Raw genomic sequence first — 22,461 nt, 5'->3', positions numbered from 1 at the left:
TTTGAAATGCATGAATCTTACATTTATTTACATTTCCAAAGTTTTATATGAATCCATTCAATTTTACAATTATTATTTTCATTTCCAAGAATTTCATTACATATTTTTGAATCTTATATTTATCGTTTCAGTTTAAAGTGTTTAATATGAAATATTTCAATTTTGCAAGTATTATTTTCATATCCAAGTTTTTTACATGAAGCTGTGAATTCTGTTTTTATTTACCGCTAAAATACTTTATTTAAAATCATAACTATACTGATATTTCTTTCTGACTTTGGGTGAAATCATAACAATATTATATTTAATAATTTATTTCTAATTTAATAATCTTGTTGAGTTAGATTTTCTAACATTTAAGAAAAAAATGAGCAAGCCTGTCAGATTATTTTCACCAAATTAAGTGAACTACAGAATAATAACAAGAATACATGTGTGCACCATATTTAAATTTTAATATTTTGTTATTATTTAATATTTTTTTTATTATTAAGGTTTTTATATAATATTTTCACAATTATAATTCTTGGTCTTTTTTATACTTCTAATATAAAATGATGAATGGGAATTCTTTTTAATGTTTATATAATGTGAAGGTAAGGGAAACTTTGGTATCACTTTTAATATACCTTTAAATTTTAATTTTTCTTACTTGCACCACTGTGAGGTATAGCTGTGTGTCAAGGGCCTTGATGTGCTTCCAAGTCTTGTAGTGGAGGGAAAATTGTAATGATATTTTAAACTTTAATTTCAATTTAATTAATTTCCAAGGTTTTATCTTAATTTAGCAAATAGTAACTTCATTCTAAAATATTCTCTTATCTCGTGATCCAATTCCACTGTTTCTACGTAATTAATTTAACAGAAACTTTATAAAATTGCTGAATTGGATAAAAGCCTAACTTTTCCACACTTCGCGTGAAGTGGTAGAAAAATGTCCAGTAAGCACATTCTTTTTAAAAGATCCCTGTGTTTCCCTTACTTGTGATGGAAATGCATCAGAAATCCCTATCGGAATACATTACATTCCTACCCTACATTAATATATATAGTGACGAACGCCTGATGACGAGCGCCATCTGCTGGCCAACAGGTGTTCATGCTTGTTAGACAGAGTACAGATCAGACGGGTCTCTGAATGAAAGACGCGACGTAGGTCTGGACGAGAGGTGTGAGACGATGAATGCAGCTGACGAAACGACAAATATTGCCATGCAATTACTACGATATTAACATGTGTATTAATGCTGCGACGTATTCGACGAAATCTGTTTAATGTTCATTTCCTTTATATTAATGTAACTGTCCATCCTAAATGTAATTAAATGTGCGTGATTCTAAAATAGTAGTGATTCCTGATTCCTACATACATTAGCAGTAGGGATTGCAATACCGGGATACCGAATACCGGTATTTTGAACCATTTGTACAATTTTGTAATACCGGTATTCACAAGTTTAAATACCGGTTTTTCGGCATTTACTAGAAATTTTTAAAATTATCTCCACTATATGTTCAGGGATCGCGAACATAGCAAAATAATATACGTTTTTGTTTTTATGTCTCCCTAACGGGCGAAATTAATTAGCTAATTAATGGCTTAATTCATTGCTTAAATCTAAATTAGCGAAACATGGATTATCCCTGAAAGAAAATATTGTATCCATAACGATTGATGGAGCAACAATTATGAAAAAGTTGGAAAGTTGATTGGTGCAAATCAGCAGTTGTGCTATGCATATGGAATTCAATTAGGAGTAATAGATGTATTATACCAAAAATATAAAGAACAGAAGAATCCAAATACTATGGATATAGAAACTTCGGATTCCAACTATATTAAATTGAAAAATCGCACAGAAGAAAGGCATACCGAAATAGAAAATGTCTTATGGTATTTACATAATTCTAATGATTTTAAAAATGAAAATGAAAAGAAGAAAAGAAAATAACCAATTCAAATCTGATTAAGTTAGAGTAAAGTTTCTAAAAATTTTTTTCCAACAAACCTATCCACATTCAGAATTCGGTTCAATTATCGAAGATTATGATGTCACTACTGTCGATAGTGAAAAGGAATTGTCTCTTGAGCAAAAATTAGAATTAGCAATAAATAAAAAAAATTTCAACGAACCAAAATACAATAGAGAAATCAGCTATATCCAAAACCATCCGACGAGAAATTTATTTATTTGAAGATGAAGGATTTAGAGGTAAATACTTGGAAAAAGTATATCGCGCATTGCTAACAATACCACCAACTAGCGTAGATGCCGAAAGAGAGTTTTCGACAGCTGGTCATTTTTACACAAAATTACTTTTCAGGCTTAATGAAAGTACAATTGATGCATTACGTTTTTATAGATCACATTTCAAAAATTTGTAATAGTACCACAAACAGAATAGTGATATTTACACTTTTTTTGTGGTTTAAATAAATAAGATGTTTCTTTACTTTTTTGTGATTATATACTGTTATAATTTATATGTTACAAATTATTTTTTGTGATATTTACACTCTCTAACAAATAAAAAAATAGAAACACCTGTGTTTTCTTTCTTTTTCCCAAATTTCTAATACCGGTATTAAAACCGGTATCCCGGTATTAAGATTTAAAAAATACCGAATACCGGTATTGAAATTTTGGTCCGGTATTGCAATCCCTAATTAGCAGTATGAAGAAATATTTTCCCTATCAAAATCTCAGGTTATATAAGACGAGAGATAATTTATTTCTCTTTTCTTCCCCACTTCTGCTTTTGTGCCGCACTGAGGCGGACATGCCTTGTCCGCATCTCTGCTTGTAAATAATTATGCTTTCCCGGAATGGATATTAAATTTAATTTAAAAATGTCTCATCTATGTCTTCAAACCTGCCTTCTGCTTCAAACAAAATAATGCTTATATATATATAAATATATATGTAACATTATTTGTTGTGAAGCAGGATGCAGTTTGAAGACATTGAAGAGACTTTTTAAATTCTTTTTAATATCCATCGAGAAAGCATAATTATTTACAAGCAGAGACGTGGACATTTCGCGTCCGCCACAGCGCATCACAAAAGCGGAAGAAGGGAGAAATGAATTATCCCTCGCCTTATATATTAGATTTTGATAGGGAAAATATTTCTTCATTGTGCTAATATATTAATAAGATTCTGATAGGGATTTCTGACGCATGTCAATCACATGTAAGGGAAACACAGGGATCTTTTAAAAAAGAATGTGCTTACTGGACAGTTTTTACTTGTTCACGCCGAGCGTGTGGAAGTATCGGCGTTTAGTCGATTCAGCAATTTTATAAAGCTTCTCTTGAATTAATTAAGTAGAGACAGTGGAATTGGATCACGAAATAAGAGAATGAACTTATTATGAGCTAATTAAGATAAAACTTTGGAAATTAATTAAGTTGAAATTAAGTGTTTAAAATATCATTATATATATATAAGCATTATTTTATGTAAATCAGAATGCAGTTATAAAGACAGTGAAAAGACTTTTGATTTCGTGACGCCGTTTTATTTCATTTTGAAGAAATAGGCATATGTACAAGCGATGAGCACATAGAACGACACAGAAAGGAATGAGGAAAAAGCTCTTGAACATTTTATTCCTGGTCTTATATAACCTGAGATTTTGATAGATAAAATATTTCTTTACAGTGCTAATATATTATTAAGATTTCAATAGGGATTTTTGTGACACGCTTCGAAGAGGCAGGGGAAACACAGGGATCTTTTAAAAAAGATCCCTGTTTGTTTCATCAGCGGTATTTTGTCCCTTCACTCGGAGTGGGGGAAAGTTAGGCTTTTAGCCGATTCAGCCATTTTATAAAGCTACTCTTGAATTAATTAAGTAGAGAAAATGGAATTGGATCTCGAAATAAGAGAATATTTTTAGAATGAAGTTACTATGGGCTAAATTAAGATAAAATCTTCGAAATTAATTTAAATTGGAATTAAGAGTTTAAAATATCATTACACACACACATATATATATATATATATATCACTGTTTCAGATGAAATGTTATTTTAATGATGCTATATTAACAAGAGAGATTATTTTTAGGAATAAAATTAAAAGTTCTTCTTTTTTTAAAAAATTAAAATATTTTATGATATCCTTCCCAATTCTATCTTTAATTAAAAAATTACAATGTTGGTGGTTTTAAAAGGAAGAAATTAAAGTACACAACTGATCAATAGAATGAGTAGCAATACTCATGATAATGAAAGATTTATTTTATTTTTGTACAAAATATCTAAATACATAAATAAAATATTTTCATAGAGATAAATAGTAATAGTTGTGGTTGCTTCTTAAATATGTTTGTAAAAGAACAAATTAAACTTTGACAATGCAAAAAGAAAAAAAAAAAAATCACAAATCTCGAAATTTTTAATATAAAATTCAAATATAAGATAAATTTTTTTTGCTTCATTAATTACAGTGTTATGGCTTGTTTGATGTACGACACATAATTTCTGTTTCTACTCAAAATTCTAATAACTATACCAGTAATATGCAATTTGTTAAAGTTTAAAAAAGTATCACCTCTTCTCCCACCCTCTTTTTATGAGTTCAGCCACAAAATGAACAAAACTTTCTAAGCCTACTTCTCAACATTTGAACTTCATTCTAAAGTTGTAATATATATATATATATATATATATATATATATATATATATAATATGAAAAATTTATCTTCTAAAACAAATTATGCTTATTTCCAAGCAAAGACATATTAATAAATTATCATAGTTTTAAAAAATACAATAAAATGCATAAATTACTCATTAATAATGAAAATATCATAATAAGAATTAAGCAAATAGAATATGATACCTAACTATGAAGACTTTTTTTTCAACAAAGATTTGCAAAATAAATATATGGCATACTCTGTTTATTTTTTATATATTCTTATAAAAATAGCATTTATAATGAAGAATAAATTTTTGATTTAAAAGGAAGGCCTGTCTGTAATTCATTTATCATTGGAATTATGTTAGTCATATTAAAATAAATCCCAAATACATAAATGAAGTAAATGTATTAACTTGTTTTATCTCTAAACTGGGAAACTATTTTGTAATAACCAGAAATGCAAGATTTTTCATTATTAACTATTAAGTCTGAATATTTAGACTTAATTTCAGTAAAATTTGTGAACTTGCTCATCCAAATAATGTATGATTATTTTTAATACCAGTAAGGAGGCTTTAAGCATACAGATTATGCTTTTTTTAGAGATTAATGACAAAAAAAAAAAAAAATGTAAATAGGAGAGAAGTGAGCAAAACATTATTTTCTAACTTCAAACTACTAACAAAAATTCAATAGAAAAGAATGGATGTACTAACTTTTAGTACAAAGTCTTTCTACATTTTAAATATGTACAGTAGAAATAACATTTTTGCTGGAATATAATTAATATCTTAGGTTAGGTGTTTAGAACAGTCCATTAAAAGCACACTGGGACATGAATGGGGCTTGTCAATTTGGACATGCTATACCTTTCAATATTCATAGAAAAAAAAATCTGTGATTTTTTAATAAATTATTGTTTTGAGTTTTTTTCAAACTAAAAATTCTTTTATTATTAATGCTATGAATTTCATATCACATTAAGGTAAGGAGTAATGGGCAGATGAAAAGAAATCTACCACTTGGGCAATTAACCCCCAATAGTATTGATTGCTACATCTACTTTTAAATTCTTTTCCTCACTCAAATACAAACATGTTTGGGATTAGCTTTATATGTTAAAGGGAAGGGGTGGGGTAGGGGAGAGACTATTCAAGCACAAAATTATCTTTAATACTATTCAAGTTCAATACTATTCATATTACAGTTAAGAAAAATATTTTTTTTTTAAAAAAAAGTATAAATAAGGTATTTTTAATGAAGAAGTTTATAAAATTATTCTATCTGGAATTTAGTGCAAAATATCAATTCATTATGTATTGTATCATTCTTAGTGCTGAAATACATAAAATAAAATGGTACTTAACACTAATTCTTATCCAGCACAAGAATAAAGGCAAAATATCATTTCTAATTAGCATAGCATTTGCCAAAATTGCCATTAATCTTATATGACAAAGTTTGTAGAAGAAAAAAAAAAAAAATTATACATTCCATAAGAAAAACATTCATAGTTGTATTTCATTAACTGGATAGAATTTTATCTGTTGACAAATAAACAGAAAAATACTATAAATTGCATGATACACTATATATATTAAACAATTAATCCATCACAGTTTAACAAGTTGGAAACAAAAGTGTACAATCAAATATCTCTAATTTATTTAAAAGTTTTTCATAGTAAATAAAAATTTAGAACAATAAAAAATTTCAAAATTTCTTTTTTAAAATTAAATTTTTAATAAGTTTTAAATGGAAAGATTTAATAATTTTCTCCATTATTTCGCTAAAATCTAATAGGAAATTTAAATTTCTTTTTTTGTAGTTTGCTATTTTTAATTGTATATATTTGTGATGTAGTAAATCATTAATATCTTTATATTCCATTCAAATACATCTAGCTAATTTAAAAAATGATAAATTGATTCAAAATAACAACATAAATGCATTTCCTGAAACGCATAAAACCTTTATAAGTAATTTGTTAAGAAGCAGTTAGAAAATCTGATAAAAAAAATATCCCTTAAAATTACAGGGTAGAGAAAAAATAACATATGGTTATATTTTGATAAATCCTAATCAATGTATAATGATATTATCATTTTAGGTGGAATGATAGTTTATTAATGTTTTGCCTAATTTTTTTAATTATTTAGAGAAAATATTGATAAAAAATTTAGATTTTGCCAAAAACTCCTCTTGAAATCTAGAGATCTAATACAAGAAACTGCAATTAATTTTGGTGAGATCCATTTTTCTAACTTGAATTTTGCCATTAGGTAACAAAAATACAATTTTTGATGACAAAAATAATTTAAAAGCAATTTTATGTATTTAAAAAACATTCATTTTATATGTATATAGCAACTTAAGTCTATATAATCAATAAATATATATTAATTATAACTAAAAATAACATAATGATACTAATAACATTTTTATTCACTTTTTAAAAATACAAATAAAACAGAACAGTTACAATAAAAAAGCTCTTAAGGAAGATATTTCTAATTAATAAAAATTCATAAACCATTTAATAATGGCATCCAAATAGAAAAGTTTATATAAGCTAAAGATTCTTCAAAATTAACAAGTAAATGAATATTGTTACAGAATATATTTACATTTTTAGCAGAAAATAATTTCAATAACAAAAATATAGTATAGAAACATATTCAAATTTTGCGATGCAAAATTAATTAGTATTGCAATACATCACAAAAACATCGTAAAAATTTTAGGAATAGAATAACATATATATAGAATTTACATTTATAATTTTTTACATGTAGCAGATGAATGGAACATTTAACAGTGCATTCATTTTAAATTCAAAATTAACTTTTTTAACTTTAAGAAACAACCTTTATCAAATATATAGATTTTTTTTACTTTATCTCTTTACCCTTATTCTTTAAAAAAATTTTTATAAAAATTAATGTCATAAACTTTAATATGATAAAAAAACAAATTTTTAATTAAAAAAAAATCCCCCCCCCAAAAGTAGTTTTATTTTTTATGAATTAAAATTATATTTCTGACTGGGTAAAAGAAATCAAATGTATTTTAATTAAAATGCAACTTATTTATTTGTTTTATAACAAAAATTATCGTTATTTCAACATCCAATTTATATATTATCGGAATATTCCACTTTAATGCAGATTGCATTACGCATTTCTTTTGAAAATTTGCTTTTATATAAAAAAAATAAAGTGAATTCTTTTATATCACATCCATATCGTCAATAAAATGTATCTCCTATTTATTTCCTTACAAGTATATAATACATATTTTTGATGCTCTTTATATATACATTAATTCAGATAAATGCCATCAAAAACGCATGAAAATAATATTTTTCACATTTTATATGGCAGATTTATTTATTTTAACAGGATTTATTTTCAAAAGAAAAGTTCCTATAATGTATCACTCCAACAGAACTTTGGTAGCACTATTGTTAATTCTTTTAATCAATGTAACATCATAATTCAATCTTTGTAATGAATTTAAAATGGCAACGAATAAACAAACACGAAGAAACTTGCTTATATCACAAAAACAGAAAGCAATAGCATGTATTTATCTAGATAATAAAGGGTACACATATATTAACTACATGCCAAGATTTAACTGTCAAAGATATCATGTTATTCTTAACTAAAATCTGAGTTTGTTCATTAATGGCACGCAGATAATGTACAAGTACCCAATAAAATACATAAACATACTTATTCAAGAAAACAGTAGCAATTTTAATTCTTAAGCCATATTATCTAATATACTAATATGTTACCAACAGAATAATAGACATACTGGAAATATTTTTAGTGTCAGTGATGTTACTTCCAGATTATGTTTCTAAACATATAGAAGAATTTCAAAGATATGTCTGGATAAATATATGTAGTTATGCAATAACATCCACTTTTCAACAAACTAAAAAAAAATTATAAACACTAAATTTCTAAAAAAACAAACAAACAATAGACACAACAAACTAAATATCATATATTTTTCCATTTCTACTGTATGAATATCAGTTGATAATATATACACAATATTGATTAGGAATGTTAAGTGAATAAATATACTTCATATTCAGAATAATATGAACAGAATTTCTAACAAAGTACTGCAATGGATATATAAATAATGTTCAGAATTGCAGAATGTATATAATTTCATTAAAATATTATTATATAACATTGTGATTAAAATTATCAGTTTAAGCTTAGTAATATCAGAGAGACAAGACCATTCTTTATAATTTACTGCAAATCGTTTACACACTGAAAAATTTAAATTCTTTCTTAAATACACACTTTTATATTAAAATGAAGCAAAGGTGATGCATGGAATGATATAATCGTAAATAAAATCTTATTTGGCAACTTGCACAGTTTGCATTTTCTACAACTTAGGAAGAAAGCAATGTCAACAATAAACGCCACTTGTGTATTAAAAACAGTAATTAATCGCCAAAAATAGCAGGATAACACGATTCGTAATTAAATGTTTACCGATTTCATTCGGTTAATACACAAGTATTTCATAAACATACGTTTTAAAAGCAAGATAGCATTCTGGAGTTTTTAAAAATTAATCGCGTTTGTTCATAAGATCTTCAGATTTGAGATAACCAACAACTAATTTATCAAACCAAGAGAAAAGACCATTGAAAGTTTGAGCGAAAAGTTCATCATGATTTTTCAAAGAATCTAACAGATGCATTATATAAATAAGTTGTCTGTAATGATAGGACACTAAGTATATTTCTTCGTATGGATCGACGTCACCTGGAAGGCTGGTTCGTAGCTGACTTTGGTCTAAATTATAATCAAAACAATCCTCCCCTCTTAGCAATGCGTGCATTTCTGTAACACCAGGATCCTCTTTTTTCTCATTTGGTTTATAAATACGATAGGGGATAATCTGCACTTTCGCTAAAAACCTTCCCGCAATGTGTCCAATGATATATACTGCATATTTATAAAATATTAGTTGAATATATAAGTAAATAACTAATATTCGTTTGCCAAAGAAATGAATGTACCTCTTGAAAAGAGAATCTTCTTCGTCAGGAGTATCAATCGCTTCGCAAAGTACTTTATTTGCTTTAGGGAAAAGATTTACTAACCATTTCATTACCGATTCCATAATTTTACTTTGCACCAAAAAAATGTAAAATAACAAAGCACAATGAATTCTAGGGCAATAATTACGCAAGTAAACAATTGCTCAAGACATGCTTTTCTTTGTTTACCATTTGTTAACTTTTCAGACGATACGATACGATTAAAATAATATGACAGATGTAGTAAACAATAGATACTCTCGAAGCAAGACCATTTTAGAAGTTTTTGTTTCCTTTATTATTATTATCGAAAATAGTCTATGTCCGTGTTACAAAAAAAAAAAAAAAATCATCATTGAATATTACATATTTTAATACATGATGTCAATGTGAATTCTTTACGAGCTAAGAAATAATGCCGATAGTTTTCTTGGAAATTGGCATCAAGGTTTTTGCGTGGAACTCTTTTGTTTTTAGCAGAGGTGCACAGGTGATTTTATTGGCGGCTCTATTGAAGTAGTGTTTGTAAATAGTTTTTCTTTCATTGTTCCTACTCTACTGTAAAACCGGAGTTTTATTTTCCATTCAATAAAGATTATTTTTTCATTTATTAATTAAAAAAAATATTTTTAATTTGGTCACTTGGAAATTTTATATATATTCATTTGCTAGCATTTTATTTTGGAACTCAAGAACGTAATATCATTTAAGCTGTAAAACTATAATCGAGCCACAGAATATCCCGAAAGACTCAACTGAAACTTATAACAGGGCACTGAATTGTACAGTAGGTAAAATACATGTGTATTCTTACTATTTCATCGAAATGGCTTTGTAATAATACATTGTGATCAGATAAAGAGATCAAAAACTTAAACGCCCACCATGTTTCATGATAAGTTTCTTTTCGCAAAGTTTCGACTTTGTTCACAGTTGCAATTTTATGATCAGATTCCACAGAAGTTCTCCATTGTTTAAAAATTGTTAAATTTGTTGGTGTTAAATATCTTCTTGCTAATATGACATGGAAGTTTCGAAAGGTTTGTGTGTGATAAATAAGATGTTATTTGAAAGAAATCAGGGAATATTTCTGATTAGAATCGCAAGATTGAAAGGTTTGCATGGTGGCCAATGAAAAAAAAAAAAACATAAAAAAGTTTCTCTTGTACTCATTTAAAAAACAATAGCAATTTGAGATGCATGTATTTTGTATAATCTGATTCATGTTTTGTGATGAATCATTAATAATTTGTACTGTTTAATAGTAGTCACTTCATTGTAATGCCAGTAAATGGAACAAACTATGGCCTTGTAATTGCTTTGAAGAATTTAGAAGTCTTGAAAATTATAAGAATGCCTAAATTTTGTCAGACTTCTTAATATAAATATTTAAGAATAAGCAAGCCATCTAGTTCCAGACCTGTTACTTCCTCTACCCCCTTTCCTTTAATTATTGCTTACAATTTGATTTAATGTGCTTTATTGCTTATTTTTATCACATATAAATATTAATTTATAGTTAGGATTACAACAAAATATGCTGAATAAAAATAAGTTTATGAATTTATACTTATAACCATGAAAGAAAGTTCAGATAGAAAGAGTTTACTCCTAATGAGGGAAAAAGAAATGTATTAATACATAGAATGAATTGTATTATTATATACTTTAGTTTTTAAGGGAATAGCTTAAAAAAATTAATCTATATATTTATTTATATAATTTATGCAATATATGAAGTTTTTGTTATTTATTTTAGGTAGATCCAGCACATTTTTGAGGCATGGTAGTTCTACGACAGGATGTTGAATTCTTGCACTGATGTAGAAAATTAACATGAATTCAAGTTTACATTAATGAAACAAAACATTAGACTTTAGTACTTCCTATTTTTATTTCTTAGTTTTTTAATAGGTTAAAAAAATTAAGATACTATTGTTGCCTCTATTTAACTCAAGATGCTACATTCCAGTCAGTTAATACATTTATATACCAGAGTTCTTGAAGATACATCATTTGTAAATAATGTCAATGAGAAAGACATGAAGCAAGCTATTGAACACATGCATAAGATTTACCAAGGATCTGCAAATAGTCTGTCAAAAAATTTGAATTATCTAACAGATTTCAATGAAGTTACCTATAGATGTGCCTACTTGTTCAAATATGCACCATTTCACACAGCTCTTTCATATACAGCAATGAGTCATGCGTTGACTGAAAGTCCTTATGAATTAAGAGCAATTTTAGATTCTCTCTCTGGACCTTTAAAATTATGCAGTCTTGGGAGCGGTCCAGGTACCGATGTGATTGGAGTTTTAGCAGCAATGCATGATCAATTTGGTTTCTTTCCTAGTTTTGTCAAATTGGTGGACATTATGTCTGAATGGAAATTAACATTTTGGTCAATTATTGATGAATTGAGATTTGGACAGCAAAATTATGGATCACTGTCCGAGAGTGTGAGTGAGAAGTGGTTTGATTGGTCCTTTGTAACAGCTGATCTTCAAAATCAGATAAGCAGAGAACTTACTGAAGTGCTAGGAACTGCTGATATAGTTACTATGATAAAGTTTGTATCTGCTGCTGCCTGTAAGAAAACAACCAATATGATTGAAGTAAGATTTTTCTCATTAAATTTTTTTTTGCTTGTTCATTTTTATGCATATTTTGAGTCTTAGGAATTAATTCTAGTTGTGTATTTGATCAAGGTTTCTCAAATTATAGCACATATGCCATTATTTTACATTACATGTGCATTATTTTATTTTTAGTGCCTTTTTTGCATTTTTTTTGTAGCTTATAATTTTGATATAGTTTTATATATAAACTCTATTATATAGTTTTTTACATACTTTTTATACATAAGAAGGTCTATCTATCTATATATTTGATTCTTATTTATGGTACAAAATTTTGAGAACTGCATAATATTAATTTGCAGTTCTCAAATTGTGTCTGAAATGTGTGTAAAAACCTATGAATATACTCTAGTCTTTTATAGAATATTTCTGCCTTTCTGATACCTGGGAAGATTGTATTTTAGATGTAATTGAGAAAGTTTTTTACTTTTGCAAATTAAAAATTTTCTTATTTGTAAAAAATATACTCCTATTCATTTTCAATTTTTGTTTTGAAACAATTATTTCTTAAGTTTTCTCTACTGATTATATTATAGCACAATAAAGATGACCCTTTAACTATATCTGGAGTCTTTTAAACTTTGTACCATATGAATAAAAATTAATATTATATGTTTTTATCTTAAAAGTATTTTTTTGGCTAAAAAAATCAATACATTCTAAAAAAAGAATTAAAATTCAAAGAATAAAATTTTTTGAAACTTATATTATTCAGTTATATATATATATTATTAAATAATAAAACACACACACACACAGTAGTGAGTAGTGGAATATAATACATAATAATAAATATACATATTTTTTTATTGTTTAGCCAATTATAACACCAGCTAGTTTGCCGGAGATATTGGTTATATTTAATTTCAAATAAATTACTTTGACATAACTTCATATTCATGATTTCACCAAATTGTCATACATTAAAAGTCTGTCATTTTAATAATTTTACATATGTTCTACTCACTATGTGCATGAACTTTCCTAATAAAAACCTATCCCATGATATGATGCCATAATACTATTAAGAATGCAATTGTCCATTTTATCTATCTTTCAACTTTCATAGTAATCATAAGTGATTTCTCCAATCTATCCAAATGCACACTAATAAAATTGAATGAGGGAATTGATGTGACAAAATAGACAGGGACTAGGATACAGTTTTGGGAGCTATCACTAACCATGATACATTTCCTTCCATAGGGGACATGTCTCAGCCAAATGCTGCTTTTCCATTTGCTGAGTCAGTGAGAATCAACCACCATGCTTGAAGCTTCTCATTCTCATATCTATAATGCTTGACAGGGCAAACTTTCACAAAAATAATATCTCTAAAGTTTTTAGAGATATCTCAATATCTCTAAAAACAATAAATGCAATGTTAATGATGCATGTACAGTGATCTAAGAAAGTTAAAAGGAATTTCATTTCATTAAATAAAAATATATGTGGTATTTTTGTGTTAGAGAATCACTTTCAAAGCCTATTATGAATAAGGAATTAAATAATTGCTTAAGATTAATTTTATATAAATTATTCAAATTCCACAGACTATTTCTTCTCAATTGCATTTCTTTTATGTTCATACTTTAATGATGATGGTAAAGTGTTGCTTTGATATGGGAGAGTTCCATGTTTGAAATCTGATTCCACTCAAGAATCACTTTGTAAGTGGATATAGTATATAAAATTTGAATTGGCCACATGCCTTTCTGTTAGTCTGGCACAGAAATTTGAAGTGGGTCTGACCATGATTCAAAAAAGTATACTTAAGTTTCATTTTAATATTTACATTTTTCAATGAAAAGTCATTGTATACTTTGAAATGTCTTGTTGATCATAATAAAGTTTTAACTCCTTTCAAAAAAAAAAAAAAAAAAAAAAAAAAAAAAAAAAAGTGCAATAACACCTATAACTTAAATCCTTCAAAAAATGCTTTCTAAACTTAAAAATTATTTTGAAAAAAAAATGTTAAGAAATCGAAACATCAAGTACTAATTTTATGAAGTTATTTAATGAAACATTAATTAAATTCAAATTGATAATAATGTTGATATAAACCTAATTTTAAATGAATAATAATAATTCTAAATTTTGTTCTTCTGAAAAAATTGTTTTGTATATATATATATATATATATATATATTCTGTTTTATTATTTGATTAATTTATTTTTCATTTTATTTTCACAGAGAATCTTCAGATTGATGAAACCTGGTGCATTTGTATTGTTTGTTGACAATGCAGCTGGGGGATATGAAAAATTAATTAGCAATGCAGCTAATAAGTATGAATTAAATGCTATTTCAACACCTTTGAAACATCAACATTATATAAATGAGGCTTTCAACTGTTCGAAATATGGCTACAGAAGCTGTTATGAAAGTAAAGTTGCCATGCAGTTACTTATGAAATCAGATTTAATCAACTGCTCTAATGAAAACCATTTGATAGTAAATTTGTCTTGTAATGAGAATTTTCCTTTGTCATCAGTTCCATTTAAAAAAAAGATACAGGTACCTGAATTTCAAAATTTCAGAATTGGCCCGAAATTATTTGATAATCCTATGAATGATCACAAAGCTGTTGTACCTGAATCATTATCAAATTTACAAATAAGCAATTTCTTCCTCTCATCTGATTTTTCACCAAAGCTGGACAGGCTGAAGAAACAAATTGAGAATCCTGTGAATCTTTGTAAATCCTTTGATTCTGAGTCATCTTGGAGTTCCAGACCACATTCTTTAGCTAGTCAAAATTGGTCTGTAAGGGATGAAAGTCAAATTTATGATCCAGAGTATCAAAGTGAATCATTTGGACATGAACTGCCCTTGAATGCTCATAATTCAAATAAAATGGACTTTCTTGATGATGATAATTTTCCTTCATTTTATTGGCAAAAGATGCATGTCCCTAAATTGCAGAATTTTAGAATGTTTTCTAAGCCAATTGGTGGTCCTTTAAATGAGCATGATACATTTAATCATGGGCCACTGTCAGTATTTCCTGTAAGGCATATCTCACCATCATCTAAATTTTTCTCGGAATCGGCAATGATGAAAATGCAAAATGATTATTCAATAAGTCATAACAAATCATTTGAATCTAAATTAACTTTGAGTTTGCCATTGGATTCTAGTCCTCAAATTTCATCCATTCAGAACAATTCCATAAGAGTTATAGATCAAATTTATGATTCTATGCATGAAAATGATTTATTTGAAGGGAAACTGCATTGTAATACATCACTAGATAGGCCATTGATCACTCAAGTTTCACAAACTGTAACTGAACCCATTTTATATGTGATGGCAACTGATGACTCAGATTATTCAGACGAATCATTTGAGAGGGAATTGTTAAGAGATTCTCCAGCATGTAATAATTTATTTAATACTAGATTCTCACCAAAACATGGTAAGTCTGATGACACTTTTCATGAGAAAGAGTCATTTTGGAATACATCAACAAACAATTTAACTCAACATTCTACTTTGATATCTGAAAATGAAAATTCTTCATTAGCATCAGTATATTATAGACCAAGTTTACATCAACTAAACCAGAGCCCCAGAATATCTTTTGAAGGACTTGATATTTCAGATAATAATCAAAATTCATTAAATTTTGAATCCCCATATCATCAAACTTGGAACAATGATTGTCACTTGTTAGGAGCTTTGCAATATCCAGGAAAGGACATAAGATCAAAAGGACCGAGCAGTGTTTCAGTGGATCAGAGCAAACTATATGAATCAAAAGTGCCTGAAAAGAAACAATCAAAAAATGGCTCTCTTTCACTGGAACAACCACATCAACACTCAAAAAAGTCCAAAGTACCCAAAAAGTATTGTAATGTTTCTGTACATCGATGTAAACCATATGAAATCAAAAGATCTCTGACCAAACAATCAAAAGTGAGTCTGCTTTCATCGCACTCACCACAACATAGTTCAGGAAAGTTGAAAGCACTAAACAGATATTGTAATGTTTCTGTGCATCAGTATGAACCAAGTGGAATTGAGAGATCTTCGTTCAAGCAGTCAAAACAAAGGCCACTTCCATTGCAGTCACTGTATCATTGTCCAGGAAAGTTCAAATCATCAAAAAAACATTTCACTAATACTTCAGTGCATCAGTATAAACCTAGTCAGGGAAAAGAGTCCATGAGCAAACAATCAAATAATAATCCTCTTTCATTGGAACATCGACATTCAGGTAAGCCTAAAGCACTAAAAAAGCATTCTGATGTTTCTATAAATCAGCATAAGCCAAATGAAATTAAAAGATCTCTGACCAAGCAGTCAAAACAAAATCCATTGTTAAGAGCACATCATTGTTCAGAAAAGTTCAAAGCAGTGAAAAGATATTGTAATGTTCCTGTGCATCAGCATAAATCAAATGAAACCGATAGATCTCCTTCCAAGCAGTCAAAACAAAGGCAATTTTCATTGCGTCATTGTCCAGAAAATTTCAAATCATTAAAAAGACATTGCAATGTTTCTGTGCATCAGCGTAAACCTACCGAGCGAAAAGAGTCTGCAGAAAAGCAATCAAATAATGATTCTCTTTCAATGGAACAACCACATCACCCAAAAGAACTCAAAGAACCAAAAAGACATTGTATTGTTCCTGTGCATAAGCGTAAATCAAATGAAATTGATAGATCTCCTTTCAAGCAGTCAAAACAACGCCCATTTTCATTGCGTCATTGTCCAGAAAAGTTCAAATCATCAAAAGGACATTGCAGTGTTTCTGTACATCAGCGTAAACCTGCCGAGCGAAAAGAGCTTGTGAAAAAACAATCAAATAATGGCTCTCTTTCAGTGGAACAACCACATCAATATCCAGAAAAACTCAAAGCATCAAAAAGACATTGCAATGTTTCTGTGCATCAGCCTAAACCAAAAGATCTCTGACCAAGCCGTCAAAACAAAGGCCACTTTCATTGCATCATTGTCCAGAAAAGTTCAAATCGTCTAAAAGACATTGTGATGTTTCTGTATACCAGTGTAAATCTACTGAATGAAAAGGGTCTCTAGAAAAACAATCAAATAATGGATCTGTTTTATAGAAACAACTGCATCAACACCCACGAAAGTTCAAAGCATCAAAAAGACATTGTAATGTTTTCTCTTTCAACGTAAATAAAAATAAAGTTCTGACCAAGTGGTCAAAACGAGATCGTCTGGGAAAGTTGAAAGCACCCAAAAGACATTATGATGTTTTACCAAATGAGCCAAAAAGGTCTGAGACCAAATAATAAAAGAATGTTACAATTTCGGTATAATTATTATACCAATAATAAAAGTACATATTTGGAAAAGAATATATTAATTTTTTCAAAGCAGCAACATAAATAATTTTAGTTGGAAAACTTTTGAATTAAATTTAGAAAAGAAATGTTTCAATTGCATTTTAATCGGCACATCAACGACCAGAAAAGTATAAAATCATCAGCATAAAACTTGTCAGATAAAAAGGAAAAAAGAAAGGGGAAAAAAATAAAAGATGAATGCATCTGGAAACAGGGAATAACTGCCATTGTCGCTATATATCCCACTTCGTTCAAGTTCAAGAGATGAATGAATATTATATTATAACAGTATTTTAAGTGTCTTATTTTTTCTGGTTGAATTTAGTTAACATGAAAAGCTGACTTAATATTTGTAATAAAAATAAAGTTTTTTTAAAAAAAAATCTGCGTAATTGCATAGCGTGTTTGCTTTTTAAAATATTTGGCTGAAATTGGATTTTCAAAAATCGATAAAAGCAGAGTAAGGGATGAAGATGTTAATAAATGAAATTCACTATATGGAGATAATAATTTTTAGAAGACTTGTATTATTTAGAATATGTTTTGTCCCAATTAGCTTCACAGAAAAAAAAAATTACAAGTAAATGTATTTCATGTTATTTAATATTTCAATAACTTATTCCTAATTAAATTAAAATATAATTTTTAACCTTTAACAGCTGGATAAAACTATATACCTACTATGCCAAAAAGAGAAGAAAAGTCGATTTAGAAGTATATAGGTGTACATGATTTTTGGCGAATATCTTCATCTATTGGCGATTGCTGTACATAATGCCGGGTTTACACTCGACCAGTTATAAGATGGCCAGTGGCAGCGCATACATAGAAAGGGACTGATTTATATTTGCCATAGTTTTAAAAGATAGATTTAAGCATGCTATGCTTGGCTATAAATTGCTGTTTTGGCGTCCCCGAAATTTTCTTTTTCACTGCGTATTAAAATGGTGGATATTTACACAAAGAAACACGGTAAAATAAAAAATAGTCAACATACCTAAATTTTGAAAACTATAGAAAAAAAAAAGGCAAATAAAATAAAAACACACGCACACAACCTCGCATCAGAAAGAACAAAGAGCAAAAATGTTTGAATCTGAATTAATCTATAATAAGTAATCAATTTTTTCATGCTAAAAAACCCCCCACCAAATTCTACAAACGCATGCGCAGTAAGGGGGAAAAGATACAATACAGCGGCATGTTGTCCCTTTGGGACAATTACTTGCCATCGACTAAACAGCATTTTTCAGCCTTTCTACGCATACGCTGCCTATTGGCCGAGTTTAAAACCGGCATAATAATAAGTTAAAAAGAAACATAAATTATCTATTGAAGGTCGCCGAACTAACTTGACGTTAACAGTCGAACTTAAAAGATAGAGAATTATTTTTTAAATTCTATGAAAATAATTTTGAAGGATAGAATCGGATGTGTTTTTAAAGATTTTTTTTAAAAGAACAATTTTTGTCTTACTTTAGTTATATTCTTGATTTATCTAGCTGAGTTATTCTAAGAGGAACATTTATATTTCTTAAGCACATAATTGTTTATGCTATAAGTAAGCAGCCTAAACAATTTTAATAAGGCACATTTGTTTATGTTACACTACAGCAGTTGCGTAACTAGGCTATGGTAGTCAGTGTAAGTGATCTTGTGGTTCAAAATTGAGGAATCAGTTAGCTGTATTTAATAGAAAATTGCATTTTTTAAAACTCTTTATTATCAAGATTCTTTTAAGTTAAAATGGCTCAAATAAATTAAAAGTATGAGTTGAACATATAGGATACTATTCTTTTTTACGTATTTAAAATCGGCCCGCATTAATTTTTTCAAAGCAAAATTACGAATAGTTTTTTTTCTACAGTGATTTGATGTCCATAATCCCCATTTATGAATAGGAAATTTCATTAAAATTCTTATCAAAGATTTGTGCCTTAGGTTTCTAGTGAAGAGAAGATAAACACATTGACTCCCAGTTTATTTATTTATTTTATTTTTTTTTGAGGTTCCATATGCTATACATGTGTGGGTTGTGGGTTCGAACCCCACTTTAGGCGTCAATTTGTGATTGAGTGATTTAATTAAAATTATTCTTATATTATAATACCAGTGAAACACAAAGATAAATTTGCTATCTTTTAAAATTGATTTTTGATTCACTTTTTTGTGTATTTTATTTTTACAAATTTCTTTGATTTTATAACCATTTATATTCGAACCAATTTCTTTGTTCATAATTTTAGTTGCATTTTAATTTTAGCGTGTTTGATGTCAACCGTTTTTAACAATGTCTTTTATTTATCTTGCGGCAAACGAATGTAATTTAACATATATAAGTAAACATAATTTTGCCGGTGCGTGGCTGAGAAGATGGAAATTTTGAAATAAAATTCAATTTATTTCACCGTGTAAGATATAATTTGTACATAGGATCGAAGTTGGAACGCTTTCTTTCTACTAGAAGATAACAGCAAAGTGATAGAAATTTTTCTCTTCAGTGATTTTGCTAAGAGATTCTGATAGGAATTTCTTTAACACATGCAATTTAGGAAAAGAAATCTTTGTTATCTTTAAAAAAATGCTGCAGGCGTTAGAGATTTTCACGAAATGCAATATATATATATATATATATATATATATATATATATATATATTATTGCATTTTGTTGTTGTTTCAGTTGCTACTACTGCATTGTGATTTTTAATTTGGAATTTAAACGTTACGCGTGCGTTAAATGTCAACAGAGAAGTGAATTTAAAATACATTTCCAAACTTTCAGCTGTGAAATATTTATTTAGAGGCAGGTTATTTTCCAATTTAGAAGTACTTGTCATATGTGATAAAAATACATGCTTATTATTATTATTATTATTATTTTTTTTTGTAAAATTATAAAAATAGGTGCATTATTAATGTGTGCTTGAAATATATACTGATTAAAATCTCTAATTTCATAAAAATGATGAATGATGTCTGAAATTCAATTAAAAAATACTCTTTTAAAAAGCATTTAATGTACGTAAAGAAATATTTTAGAATTCAGTTGTTTTAGTATATATTTTTTAAATTTAGAATTCAAGAGTTCTTTTTATATGTAAATTGGAAGTGTACATCTTATATATAATGAGCATACGTGTTTAATTCTTATCGCGTAAAATTAGAAAAATGGGATATGTATATGCATTGAAATATCACATACTGATTTATCTTTCATTTCATAAAAAAATATTTGAAGATGTCTGAAATTAAATTCTAATTTAAAAAAATTTTTTTTTTAAATTTAGCTTTCCGAATAGTTAAAAAATATTTTAGAATTTAAGAGTTTTAACTAATTATTTTGACATAATCCATGTCTAAACAATATTTTTTACTTAAAAACTTTCGAAATAATAGTAATTTAATATGATATCTCAATTTTTAAAATATTGATTTTAAATATTAAATAATATCTAGCATTTTATGTATATTTATTTTTTTATTTAATTCACAGAAAGAAATATTTTAGTAATTACTGTTTCATTTATTATTTTGATCCGGTTCCTGTTCAAACGTTTTTTTCAATTTAATTTTTGGAATTAATAATTACATGCATCATGCTATTTTCATAATTTCTCAAACTTTTTCTAAAAGTAGAAAAAAAAAAATAATAATTGTTTGGAAAAATATCTTTTTGAAATATGTTTTGTTTCCGATAAGTGTTTTTTTTTTTTTTTTTTTTTTTTTACTTAGCTTGTCTGATTCTAAAAACGAAATCCATTTATTCTATCATATTAGTTATCTCTTTAAACTAATTTCATCTTTTGAAAGTAATAAATCAAATCAGCATATTTTCAGCTTTTATTTTCCTTTCCCTGTCCTTATAAACACACACTTTGTATTTAAATCTTAACTCTATGATGATTTAAATGATAAATGAGTTACTGAAAAAGGCTAAGTTATTTATAGTGAGCTGATGACTTTTTTTCTTCTACTAAATTTGTTGCCGATTTTTAGTATCTCCTAATCATGCTGATATTCCACTTTCTCTGAAATAGTCTTTTTGCTTCCTATATTTTTTGTTGAAATCTTTCACTTTACACTATGCTGATTACACCGAAACTTTAAGTACTATTCCAGTTACGAATGATGAAATGAAATGTTAAGTCTATATTGCACTCTAATATCTTGAAATGTGTTATTATCACTACTACAATGGATTTATAGTTTCTATTTTTCAAGTTACCAAGTAAGAATGTTATTGCTAGTTTGATATTTAAGCCGTGTTATTTTGACCCCTTGCCTGCCGTGGGCGTGTGGGCGTATATATACGTCTCCCTAAGTCAATATGTTAACTGCCCCTGGCTTATATATACGTCTCGCAACTATATACATACATACATACATACATACATACATATATATATATATATATATATATATACACGTGGTACTGGGAACCCAATCTCACAAGTTATCCTCGGCAGGTAAGGGGTTAATTGCCTTAGTTAAGTTTTACTTAGCATGCACGAAAACCTTTGTAATGGTGACAGTCTCGTAGTATCTAGCTCTCTCGTACTATGTAGCGCTAGTGTAAATATCCGATTCAGCTATCTTGTAAATTTCACGATATTGTAACTTCACTTTTTAATTTGTTTTGTAAACTGCGGAGGTCTTAAACAAAAGAAATTCTTCTTTTGCTTTCAACAATTTCGAATTTAGAAAATATATTTTGGAGGCTTATCATTAGGCGATTCATAATTGCGTATTTGTAGCACATATT

The 22,461-nt window shown here is 27.8% G+C and overlaps 1 protein-coding gene across 5 annotated transcripts; it reads left to right on the top strand.

Moving 5' to 3' along the window:
* Positions 1-10,146: 10,146 nt before the first annotated feature.
* Positions 10,147-17,942, top strand: LOC129972541 (uncharacterized). 5 transcript variants are annotated; one of them, XM_056086713.1, is made up of 3 exons: positions 10,147-10,226; positions 11,496-12,354; positions 14,574-17,942. In XM_056086713.1, the coding sequence occupies exons 2-3, from the start codon at positions 11,695-11,697 to the stop codon at positions 17,298-17,300; spliced, it is 3,387 nt and encodes a 1,128-aa protein (XP_055942688.1). In that variant the 5' UTR covers positions 10,147-10,226; positions 11,496-11,694; the 3' UTR covers positions 17,301-17,942. The 5 variants fall into 5 exon arrangements, with proteins under 5 accessions (XP_055942688.1, XP_055942690.1, XP_055942689.1 ...); XM_056086715.1 differs by having other exon boundaries at positions 10,202-10,252; XM_056086714.1 differs by having other exon boundaries at positions 10,218-10,261.
* The last annotated feature ends 4,519 nt before the right edge of the window (positions 17,943-22,461 follow it).

Source organism: Argiope bruennichi, chromosome 6 (assembly GCF_947563725.1).
Source record: "Argiope bruennichi chromosome 6, qqArgBrue1.1, whole genome shotgun sequence".
Lineage (NCBI taxonomy): Eukaryota > Metazoa > Arthropoda > Arachnida > Araneae > Araneidae > Argiope > Argiope bruennichi.
This window is presented reverse-complemented; position numbering and strand designations above follow the sequence as displayed.

What these genes read in the sequence shown, in the direction of transcription:
- LOC129972541 (XM_056086713.1), top strand. Translation starts at nt 11,695, where the DNA reads ATGCTACATTCCAGTCAGTTAATACATTTATATACCAGAGTTCTTGAA. An exon ending in AAACAACCAATATGATTGAA is followed by an intron (nt 12,355 to 14,573) that starts GTAAGATTTTTC and finishes TTATTTTCACAG; the next exon opens with AGAATCTTCAGATTGATGAA.